Raw genomic sequence first — 12050 nt, 5'->3', positions numbered from 1 at the left:
GCAAAGCAAAGGAAATCTAGCAGCAAAAATTTAAATTGTTACCTTTATCAAATGAAGGGCTGTCATTTTTATTAGGAGGTTTCATGATATTTTATGCAGATGCCCTGAACGTACAAGATTTTTATAAGTAGGAAATGTATAATTTAATGGTGCTATTCTGAAAAAGGGCTTTGATCAGAAGGTTTTTTTTTTCTTTACAACATGTGGCTATTTTGTGCAATTCCAACCCTGCTGTCATTCTGGAAAACCAGTCCAACTGTGGCTTTCTCACTGAAGGAGAGAAAAGTAACGGTGCACCCATATAACACATTCCACTCTGGACTTCACATCTTTCTTGAAGACCATATTTAAACACTAATAGCAATGAAATTGGTGGCATGGTGACACAGTAAGTAGTGCTGCAGTCACACAGCACCTGGGTGGTGTGAGAGAATGTGGGTTCAACCCTCACTCAGTCTGTGTGGAGTTTGCATGTTCTCCCTGCCCTTATGTGGGTTTCTGCTGGGTGCTCTGGTTTCCTCCCACAGTCCAAAGATATGCTGTTCAGGTTCCCCCATAGTGCGAATGACATGGAGAAAGTGTGTTTCACTCATGTATGGATGAGTGACTGATTGTAAGTAGTGTATCTAGCAGTGTAAGTCACTGTGGTGAATAAGCGTGTGGGCTGAAAACACTACATAGAGTTCACTGTAAGTCACTTTGGACAAAAGCATCTAAGTGAATAAGTGAAATGGTATCATTCACCTTGTCATATTGTGTGTGAAATCAAACTTTATTACACTAACAATAATAAATCATTAATGATTAAACTAGTAGCAGCTGTACATACAATGGGGAAATTTGCAACCCGCCCACCGATTTCGTTTCTTATACAAGAAACAGTAGGATCACATTCTTAAAAACACAAGAATTTCTCCATGGGGATGATGAGACCAAAAGAGCTGTGAAGCTTTTGCACGACTATATTTATTGTTATTTATTCTTTAAATGACTGCCATTAATATAGCATTATAGTTTGTGTCTGCATGTATTTGTCCCTTTCCATCTCTGCTGCATTCCACCTGTCGGGCGTCACATCATCCGGGTACTCAACAGTCGTCCTTCTTGCACACCGTCATTTCTTCTACCTGTCCGTGGGGACGAACATGCTGTTATTAGTTGTTACACACGAGCTGCAGAGCGTTCAAATAAGAGAAGGAGGCAATGAGACAGAGTGCAGGTGAAGGTTACTGGCACACAGCGGATGTAAGAAACGCCGCGGTAAAATGATCCCATGTTTACCCGTCCCTCCCTTCTGGCTCAAACGGACTCAACGACCGCAGTTAATCGACTGCGTGTCTATAACTGTGTGCCAGGAAGTGCGGAAATGGCCTTTTGCCCTGCAGCAGACACTCTAACTTAGACTAACCACCGTCCATTAGTGAGGGAAAGTACCCCGTTTTACCATGTTTTTGCATTTCCTTGCCGGTGCGTATCGGGAGCAGCAGCTTGAGGCGAAATTTGTCAAGACCTGAGCCCTGGCTTCGTCGTGGTTCTGGCTCGCCGCCTCCGCCTCCGCCGCCGCCGCCGCCGGGGCTTCACTTTGCAAGTCTCCCTGAACCCTGAGGAGTTTCACAGGTAAACAGTGTAAACACGGTTAACAGCTCACAAGTGTGTTGTCGAGACAACTTCAGGTTGTGGTAATAGTAGCGGTTACTCTGCTACTTATCCGTCACTCGCTGTTTTTTTTTTTTTTTTTTTTTGTCTCTACGGAAGTGTTGCAGTCGTCGACACGAAATCCGTCTCACGAGTCACGAGAAGCGAATCGCGATCCTGCTTCTGTCCTGAAATGACACTCACGCTTTTTTGAACTCGGCCCAGTCCAGTTTGAAATATTTTGAGCAAAGGTGTTCAAACTTTGAAGCAGCCGTTGCGAAGTCAGTCAGGTTGAAGTTCTGGAAGAGAAAATTATGTGATCGATTCAGGCAGGTAAATAACAGCGGAGTGAAAATAGGCTGACGAATAAAAAACGGTGCAGCTGTACCTGGGAGCGGTGTGTTGTTTTTTTTTTTTTTTTTTCTTTTCTTTCAAACTTTATTTAACAAAGTTATCAATAATACACACAACCAAAACATTAGAAATACACAGTCAAACAAACCCAACACCATTTTCCTACAGTTGGTCAACAAAATGACTAAGCAAGCATTACATAAAACACATTGTCAAGACAAAGTCTTTCCCATAACAATCCCCTTTCTGGCTTTGAAAAATATAAGTGACCCATGTCTTCCCCACACCAACATACCCAAAAGGACGGTCCCCCAATAGTAGTTTAACCGAAGTCATCATATCACAATACATGCTTCCTTCAAAACACATAAAATACTTCTAAATTACAATATAAAACTTGATCATACCCCTAAAAACAGACAAATAAATACAAAACAGACATACATGAGTAGTCGTCAGTATAAAAACTCAAAGTGCACAGAATCACCCGATAAAACAAGGCCATTAAAATCTGTAGATAAAACACTATACAAATAAGTGTGTGTGTTTTTACTGCAACGCGACCGTCTTCATCACATTTCTATCTCCAGTGAGACCCCTCCTTTCTGGAACTTTGTCTCCTGTGAGACTCCTCCTTTCTGGAACTTTCTGTCTCCTGAGACGCCTTCTTTCTGGAACTTTCTGTCTCCAGTGAGACTCCTCCTTTCTGGAACTTTGTCTCCTGAGATGCCTTCTTTCTGGAACTTTCTGTCTCCAGTGAGACTCCTCCTTTCTGGAACTTTCTGTCTCCAGTGAGACCCCTCCTTTCTGGAACTTTGTCTCCTGTGAGACTCCTCCTTTCTGGAACTTTCTGTCTCCTGAGACTCCTTCTTTCTGGAACTTTCTGTCAGAGACTCCATGCATTTCTCAGTCACTTCAGTGAAATGAAGCGAACAACTTGACAAGGAACACACTGAAAACGCTGCACCTTCACGGTGTGTGTGCGTGTGCGCGTGCTTTATAAGTACTACTCTGCAGAGATGTTTTTTCCACCCTTAAGGGTTCTCGCAAGATGTGCAGCTCTCTTTGAGTTTCTTCCTGCACCGAGCTCCTGTTTTTGCCTGAACGGGAACCTCCGTCGCCAAGAAAAAGTTTCAGCCCAGAAAATCCAGCCGCGTCCGAAGTTACGCGGTTAATGTGAGGCATCTTCTGGGTGCAGCAAACATGTACAAGAACGGGTCGGAGCCACGATACGCGCGGTCCGGAGGCAGAGTGACCCACGGTGACCCACGGTGACCCAGAGCGACCCATGTGCGCAGTGGCCGTGTCCATTTCCAAAGAGTGACCTGAAGGCCGCCAGTACGTCTCAACCGTGGCACCCTTCAGCAGAGTAGTAAGCCCAGAATACTCCAGTAAAATATCCAGTTACAGAAATAGATAGAAATTTAAGCTGCCCTGGACGGAGAGATTCAGAGAATAAAAGAATTATAAAATAATATCTCACCACGCAACCTTTGGCATCAGAAGCATTGCAGCAGGGCTCTGAAATTAGTTTGATGACGTCCATGAAGGAAGCAAACACTGACACAGGGATAGAAGGATACTTGGCTCCAGTCTGAAACCAAAACCTGAAACACACACACACACACACACAAAACAGTTAATGAAGTCCATAGCCAGTTTTACCGTACAGTACCCTGTCACCACAGAAGTTTTGCCACGTAATCATTTCCGTGACAGACGCTAAAATAAACATGAAACATGCTTGCATTTTCATGTAATTAAAATGCGCCGGTGTTGCGGATGTATTTGTTGTTCACACAATACAGATTATATAATAAGACTAACGACACACTCAAGAAGAGCACAAGACTGAGGATTATAATGTGAACCGTGACCTGAACTGCAATGCTATACCGCGTGTAAAACTGCGCTCTGAGAACTGTGGGGGAATTTGGTCCGTTACATTCTTTACAAATTTGGTGTTTGCATTGCAGATACAAACCAGCAGCTGTGCTCTTACACAGGTGCCCTGAAGCCTAAGACTGTGATTTTATCCAAGTCCTACAGCAATAACTTGCATCTCCGAGTCGAACTGCCTGCTCAGCGAGCCGCTTAGTCTGGAGTTCGGAGTGTGCATGTTCTCCCTGGTTTTTCTCCTGCGGGTGCTCTGGTTTCCTCCCACAGTCCAAACACATGCTTTCAAATGGTGACTCTAAATTGCCCGTGTTGTGTATGTATTTGATGTTTGTGAGATAGAGAGAGAGTGTGTACAGTACTGTGCAAAAGTCTCAGGTGTTTAGATGTTTCACAGAATTATTTGTTTTAGATGTTTATTTGTCTTCTGCATTGGTGTCAATGGGGAAGAGCATATTTCAGATTTCCAAGCATTCTTTTTGCAGAAATTACAGTATTACAGTAAGGGTTTTGTATGTCATTAAAGAAAGTACACACACACACACACACACACACACACACACACACACACACACTGTCTGAGACTGCTTGTCCTGAGCGGGGTCACGGTGAGCCGGAGCCTAACCCGGTAACACAGGGCCCAAGGCTGGAGGGGGAGGGGACGCACTCAGGATGGGATGCCAGTCTATTGCAAGGCTCCCCAAGCAGGACTTGAACCCCAAACCCACCGGAGAGCAGGACCCAGCCAAGCCCGCCGTGCCCGGCGGTTGTTGACGATGGATGTTTACTAAGCTTTGTAGGAAGTTCATTAATTAAGAGTATTATTTTTGGAAGCATTTTCATTTTACAGCTTTTTCCCCAGCCAAGTGCCAAAAGCTTTTGCACAGTACTGTACGTGTGTTTCACTGGTTTGCGCAGTGTATTTAGCATTGTACGTGATCTCGGGTAAAAAGGTGTGGACTAAATAGTAGTACATAGTGTCAATTGGAAGTCACTTTGGAGCAAAGTGTCTGTGACTCGAAATACACCGTGTGTCACTGTAACTCGCTCATTTGCCCATTGCTTTGCATTTCTGGTAAATATCAGAAGGTGCCGTTGCATCTGTCCTTCTCTACTGATCCTGATCCTGGCCAGTGCCATCGCTGACGATCATTCCGATTGTGGCTGAGTGTTTCGCTGCACTGACAGCCACTCATACTTTATACCAGCCACTCGTACCTTTGCAGTGCCTTGCCGTCGCCGGTGTCACAAAGGTCAGACAGAGAGGACAGCGCTGTGCCGGGGAACAGCTGGGCGTGTCTCTCCAGGTTGTCCATGCAGGGCAGGGCGCCCGGCGGGGCTTTGCCGCAGCATTTCTGAAAGTCCTCGGACTTCAGCCCAGGGGACGAGTCATTACAGAGGGCTTGGTGGAGTTCTGTGAACTGGGAGAGACACGCACACACATCCCGAGCCATGAATGATGCCTGGTTCACCCCTCACCGCTGCAGGTAACGTTAGGGTTACGTACATTTTTTTTTTTTCACATCTCTCTTCCACTTCTGCTTCATCTACGTGCCTCATTCAATTTCATTGCTCCAACTGGGCCGGTTTTCCGAGGCACAGACGCACAACTCACTTTTTTAACATTTACGCTCAATACCGTATTAAAAAGTAAATGTTTCTTGTGGTTTTTTTTCTAAAGTTTCCAATTTCTTAACTTTAAGCAATTTTAACATCAATTTGCCAGCTGATAAGCTCCTTTTTGTCACAAAATTACTTTACGGGAACCAGAGCATTTTTTTTTAAACTTTCTTATGCCGCCTTAGCTCACGTGCAATACTTACACATTAGGGATCCAAGTAATTTCATGGTATTTTACTGTATTCTAATATAAGGTTTTAGTCATAGTTGCTGACTGGGAATTCAACACAGGAATAAAAGTAATAGCAAATAACGCTGAGGAAGTGTATTGATCACAGGTAACAACTTGATGCCTTTCACACTTGCGCAGCCCACGATAGTAAAGGGCTATGAAAAGATGAACAACCTTCTCTGTCAGACAACGGGAATTTTTCTGTGAGCAGCACCAGGCCAGATTGTCACGTATGGAGCGGGTCGCGGTGAAGGCGTCGTCGAACGGGAGCTTCAGCAGACTGGCGTAATACACCATGAACCTAAGGAGAGCAGCAGAGCAATGTTACGCACCTACAACAGGTGTCACGTGCACAGTCACTTTCCTTTGGAATGCAACAATAGTTTATGCAATGTGAACATTGATCATTGAATAATGGAAGTTGTTTCCATCCAGAAATCTGACATTACCATTAATTCTGAGTGCATGCTCTGAACGAGTGTTTTTAACAATTTCGTTTTGCGCTAATCGTACACTTTCAAATGGCTTATTCTTTTTGGAAGGCTTTCGTGCAATTTTAGTACTTACGCTGTTTTATGGGTTTTCAAGTGTCTTGCATTTTCACAAACATTTGAAGCATATCTCAAGAAAATATTAAAATCCTTGTGCTGTAATCTCTACAAATGAAAAGAAATTCATATTTTTATTTATAATACTTCATTAAAGAACGAGGACTGGGAGCTCTGGAGCGCTGTGTGTTAAAAATTGCAGGGTGTAATAAATTGCAAGGATGAGACCTTTCGGTTCCCTTAGGGGAGAAATTAGGAGTTAAGGCGGTTTGCGGGAATATACATTTTGATAAAGTCTGGTAAGATTCTTTAGGGTCTTTCTGTTCCTGTTTTCATCTTTCGTTCTTTACTTAGTTAAGAAAAGTTATATGATGCACAATGTTTAACATTGTGTGTTAAATTCCAACACAGCTAATTTTTACTCAGCAGTGTCCTACATTTTTCCCACCGAATTTACCAGAATTAGTCAGGATATTAATAAATGAGATTCAACGAACAATACCAGACACTGGAGTGGATTCTTTTGCTCTCATGAGCCTTACAATGCATACATGGGAGGTGCAGTAAATTTCTTTGAAAACGCGTGTAAATCTATGTTCAGTATGGAGAGGTCTTTGCTTTTTCACTCCACGTTCAGGAATTATCTGCATAAAAATGCCTATCATCCCTAAGAACATATAAATATTTTCCTGTGGATCAAAATTAATGAAATAAATGAAGACCTGACCATTCTTGCTCTTCACTAAGTGACATTTTTTACTCCACGAAAGAGTACCCTTCCTGCTGAAAGTGGACATTTCGCCGAGCCGACTGCATCACGGTTGCTTTACTGTGTCCCGACGAAAAACGTTTGCTGCGTTTTGGCGCCAAAGACGCGGCAAATGAGATGTTGCTCATCGCACATGGTGCACATGGTGCTCCGACTGGCTTCTCTTTACACGCACAGGCAAAACCCAATGAGCTGCCCGCTGGCCCTTCTACTTCTCGGCTCAGCGCGGTTATCCGAGTGCAAGTGATGACATGGTGTTACTATGCAAGCGCACAGTGCAGTACCTCTTGGAGGAAACAGATCTTGGAAAGTGATCGGCTGCAGCACTTCTCAGCCATTTCCACATAATTCTTTGTAGCTTTTAGCACCAGATCAGCTGGAATAGATTGGTACCTCCTGGAAAGCTCATACGTATACCTGCAAGGAGAATAAAGGAGAGCCCCGGTATGACTAGCTTGCGCTTGGCTTTTGTGGGGCTCCGGGATGTCAGAGACGGCGTGATCTCAGGAAAAGAGGCGGCATCTGGGCGGGCAGCTGATGAAAGGCGGTGGAAGCGCAAGGATGAGTACCGGCTGTCTTCTAACATACTCTATATTCCTGAGAGCAACAGCTGCAGCGTTTCAGAGGTTTCAGTGCCAACGTTTTCTCCCGAACCCTACGTAACGGGGGGATGTGAGCCACATCTCTCCATCTCATGGCCTTCGCAAACAGACGAGCAGCTTCACAGTAGCATTAGATGTTGTAAGTATCTTCCTGGCAAGAAGAGCTGTAAACAGAGGTTTCTTATTGGTGTCGGAAAAGCCGCCCTCACAAAGGCACTGGTGCCAGGGTGCGAGGCTTCGAATATACAGAAAGGCTGCACCGCCTGCTACGTGTCCTGTGTGCTTTAGAGAGTCGAGCAGGATGCTGTAGACGCTGGAACCCTGAAACGATCAACGGCGAAATGTGCTCATCACACATTGCAAGCAGCTTCCTTCATATTTCATTGTTATCTCTGATTGGAAGCTATCGCTGAAGACTGTGCCATAGTGTTTCAGAAGAGAGAAATTAATTCAGTTGAATAAAATTAAACACTTAGATTAAAAAAATAATTTCACCTGCACTGCTGCCCCACCTGTCTGTCTCTTCATTAATAATCACTAATGGCTACAGAATCACTCAGTTGGTCATGTGCTGCTTAGAGCTGCTGCCTTTGCGTTCACAGGCTCAAATCCCAACTCCAGCTGTAGCACCGCTGAGAAAAGGTACTTACCCTAAATTACTGCAGTAAAATTTCCCTGCTGTATAAACGGGTCAATATCTGTAAGTCGCTTGGGAGAAAAGTGTCGGCTAAACGTGAGCCGAAGCGCACGGGTCGGTTCCTTGAGCACAGCAGGCCGAAGACATGCTGGCATTTGTTTCATGGCCACACCGTACCTTGCTGAGAAGACTTGAGCGCCATGTTTCAACTGCTCACAGATTTCCTCGTTTGTGAGCTCCTGGAGAGACGGCAGCTCCTCAGAGGAATAGTGCAAGGACGCGAGACACAATCCCCATTCATGTTCACCTTTGCCGCAGCACTTGTCCAGATCTGGGTGCTTTGGAAATGGGGAGTCTTTTCTACAGAACAATGTAACCAGTTCCCGAGTCTGAGAAAAGAAATTTTCGAGTCATTTAAAAACAACACTGACTCTTAGTGTCTGAAAGTAACAAAGAAACACACGGACTCTAGTTACTCAGACACACTTGCGTGTCACATTACATTTTGTTCTGCTTACTTACTCTTCTTGCTGCTCTAGACACCTTTAAATCCCACCTTAAGACCCCAAAATTGCTTATATATACCTTTATCTTGAAACATTTCAATTAGTTATTTTCACGTTTTTAGTTTATTGTTTTATTGTGTTGTTTTTACATTTACATTTATTTATTTAGCAGAAGCTTTTCTCCACTTCCAATGAACTCTATGTAGTGTTACCAGCCCACAAACCTCATTCACCAAGGTGACTTACACTGCTAGATACACTACTTACACTGGGTCAGTCATCCATACACCAGCGGAACACACACACTCTCTCTCTGTCACTCACATACTATGGGGAACCTGCACAGCATGTCTTAGGACTGTGGGAGGAAACCAGAGCAAACCCATGCAGACAGCAGAGGTCAAACACACATCCTCTCACACTACCCAAGCGCTGTGAGACAACAGTACTAATCAGTGTGCTACCATGCTTCTAATAGCAGTCCACCTTAGAATTTCGATTTGATATGACTCTCATAACATGTAGGTGTTTGTAATGCATACACAGTCTGAAACCACTTGTCCCAAGTGGGGTCGCAGCGAAGCGGAGCCTAACCCGGCAACACAGGGTGCAAGGCTGAGGGGGGAGGGGACACACCCAGGACAGGATGCCAGTCCATCACAAGGCACCCCAAGCAGGACTCGAACCCCAGACCCAGCAGAGAGCAGGATCTGGCTAAGCCTGCTGTGCCACCACACCCCCTTTTATGTTTATAATGGTAAAGGGAAAAATCTAATTGTGATAAATGTACATTCTGGACAAAGATACAGTTCACTGAGATAAGAAGCAGACAGGTGAAAAGAATCATTATTTTCTCATCATATAAAGAAAGAAAATTTTTGAAAAAGTACTTTAAACGTTTGAAAAATGTACTGCAACTATATATACAGTATATTTACAGTGGAAAGAAACAAAGTAGGTTTACTTAAGAATCACGTATCTGCAACTATGTCTCTCTTTCTCCTACTGTAATGTAATTGTGTTTCTCTGAGAAGTACGAGAAATGTGTCTGCTAAATGAATACATGTAAATATATATATAAGTGTAATAAGCAAGTGTTCCATTCAGTTTAAGCATGAAAAACAACTCACCTCCTTCTCATAACAACCTGGATTAGCATCAGGGGAACAACACTTTTCCAATATTTTAAGAATGTGGTCAGAAGTGGCACTGATTTCTTCAAATGTACCATTGGCAAACTTCTGACTGTACAGAGCAATTACCCTAGAAAAGAAAAAAAAATATTGATTACAGAAGTGAATGAAAGTTCTCTGGCAAACGATTTAACTGATTTCAATGGTCAAAACCACTGAAAATTCAGTGTAAGTGTAGTATTGTGTGCGTGTGTGTGTGTGTGTGTGTGTGTGTGTGTGTGTGTGTGTGTTTCCATAAGTCTTATGTTAAATAGAAAATTGGAAATACAGATGAATGCAGAATTACACTTTCAGTCAGTCACTACATTAAAACTCATTAAATGGCCATGGCTTTGATATTAAAACCACATTTTAAAATAATTATCCTTTTAAAATTTGAGATTACCCAGTAAAACCTCAAATATATTTATGCATTTGTTTCTATGAATAATCACACAAAGAAGGGACATGACTCAGTCAAAACTGCACTTTTCCCTGGGGCAGGATGAGTCTCCCCTCTCCATCACCTCCTCCAACTGCCCACAGATTGGAAGCAGGACTCTGCAGTGCATGATGCTAATAACCCCACCATGGGATGGAGGGCATAAAAGAGGTCAGGCTGTCTTAGCTGGTGCAGAGTCAAACCCCTGTTACACTTGCCTCCCTGCTCAATTGTTTCAGCTTTGTGATGCCTTCATTATTTCTTGTCTCTGAACAGCAACTTCTGCACCACATTGTCTGACCTGCCAGTCCTATACGGGGACTCAGGGAACCGGAGCCTAACCCGACAACACAGGGCGTAAGGCCGGAGGGGGAAGGGGACACACCCAGGATGGGACGCCAGTCCGTCACAAGGCACCTCAAGCGGGACTCGAACCCCAGACCCACCGGAGAGCAGGACCCGGTCCAACCCACTGCACCACCATGCCCCCACTTGTGTTTAAAATTGTAATACATTGCACAAGCTGACCTCATAGATTTATTTGTTTAATTAATTCCAAATAACATAATTTGCGTGAATTTTTTAAAAAAGAACTTTATAAAGAGGTCTGTCCATTATTCACTGTATACTGTGTTGTCATATAACATTAGAAATAAAGCAGAAACAGGCACAGGTTCCAACTGAAAGCAACAAAAAGAGTGCCTGATGACCTTCAAAGCAGCTGTAAAAATTCATCTGCAATTAGCCACAGAAACTGCTCTTGCACCAATGCACAAATTAAATTCAATAATAATAATAATAATAATAATAATAATAATAATTACATAGCTTTGAATGCATCTTTTCCCGCTTCGTTTCGCTCCCGGCAAAGTTCTTCCACTCTGGTCTCTCCTGAATGGACAATAATCATTAAATTCATCTGTAGAGTGCACAAGGTAAAAATCACATTCTTCAGCGTAAGTTACATTTATCATAGGTAAAGTGTTTTTAGAAAATGATTTGTTGTAGTTAACATTGCAGTTAATACTTTAACACTTTAAAATATTGCAGTCTTTCAGAAGCATCTTCCATATCACATTTTTGAATAGCTTTCCAGATTTAATCTACCGTCAAAACAGGAGGAATTATTCCGCACAAGATGTGAATGGCTAAATGTGAATTACAAGCAAATGGCCCCAAATATGTTGGCGTCTCACTCACCGCATGTAATTTTTAACCGAGCCATTTATTAGAAAAGCATTCCTCAAGTTCTTTCTTACCTTCCCATGCTGCAGAGACCAAAGTAAATGCGGAAAGCGTCAGAACTACTTGAAAGATCCTCATTTTGGAAACAGGATCCAAATCCGAGTGAATGCGACGTTCTTCTCTCAACATAAGTTAAACCGGTGCGGTCAAAAATTAACCAAGGTAAAGATTTACAGTCATGTAAATTATGTAACAGCATATCGTTATGTAACAGCAAGAATTGTGCGCTCTGATCCACGTGTTTGACAAAATTGTCTAAACTGGAGTATTTGCGTGCATCGTGGCAGCTGCACTGCTAATTTCCATGATCTGATGTCCTTTGTATGAAATATTAGGAATTGCTCTGCTGCTGACAAGAATTAATGCACTTTTTGCAGACACTTCAGACGCCT

At 43.1% G+C, this 12050-nt stretch overlaps 1 protein-coding gene across 1 annotated transcript; it reads right to left on the bottom strand.

The window, feature by feature from the left end:
- Positions 1 to 753: 753 nt before the first annotated feature.
- Positions 754 to 11775, bottom strand: gc (GC vitamin D binding protein). The gene is made up of 12 exons (XM_018759083.2): positions 11673 to 11775; positions 11238 to 11304; positions 9930 to 10062; positions 8471 to 8682; positions 7339 to 7471; positions 6305 to 6393; positions 5912 to 6038; positions 5104 to 5306; positions 3473 to 3596; positions 1840 to 1934; positions 1445 to 1601; positions 754 to 1127 (listed from the first exon to the last, which is right to left on the bottom strand). The coding sequence occupies exons 1-12, from the start codon at positions 11734 to 11736 to the stop codon at positions 1089 to 1091; spliced, it is 1443 nt and encodes a 480-aa protein (XP_018614599.2). The 5' UTR covers positions 11737 to 11775; the 3' UTR covers positions 754 to 1088.
- Positions 11776 to 12050: the final 275 nt, after the last annotated feature.

Source organism: Scleropages formosus, chromosome 17, assembly GCF_900964775.1.
Source record: "Scleropages formosus chromosome 17, fSclFor1.1, whole genome shotgun sequence".
NCBI lineage: Eukaryota > Metazoa > Chordata > Actinopteri > Osteoglossiformes > Osteoglossidae > Scleropages > Scleropages formosus.
Note: the sequence above shows the minus strand (reverse complement) of the source record. Positions and strands in the feature narration are given on the sequence as shown.

Bases quoted from the DNA above. Each gene is read 5' to 3' on its own strand.
- gc (XM_018759083.2), bottom strand. From the start codon at position 11,736: ATGAGGATCTTTCAAGTAGTTCTGACGCTTTCCGCATTTACTTTGGTC. The intron at 5,307-5,911 runs GTTGTTCATCTT...TGTCTCTCCCAG, and splicing joins CCCGTTGTCTGACAGAGAAG to TTCACAGAACTCCACCAAGC. The intron at 1,935-3,472 runs GTGAGATATTAT...TTTCTCTTCCAG, and splicing joins CTGATGCCAAAGGTTGCGTG to AACTTCAACCTGACTGACTT.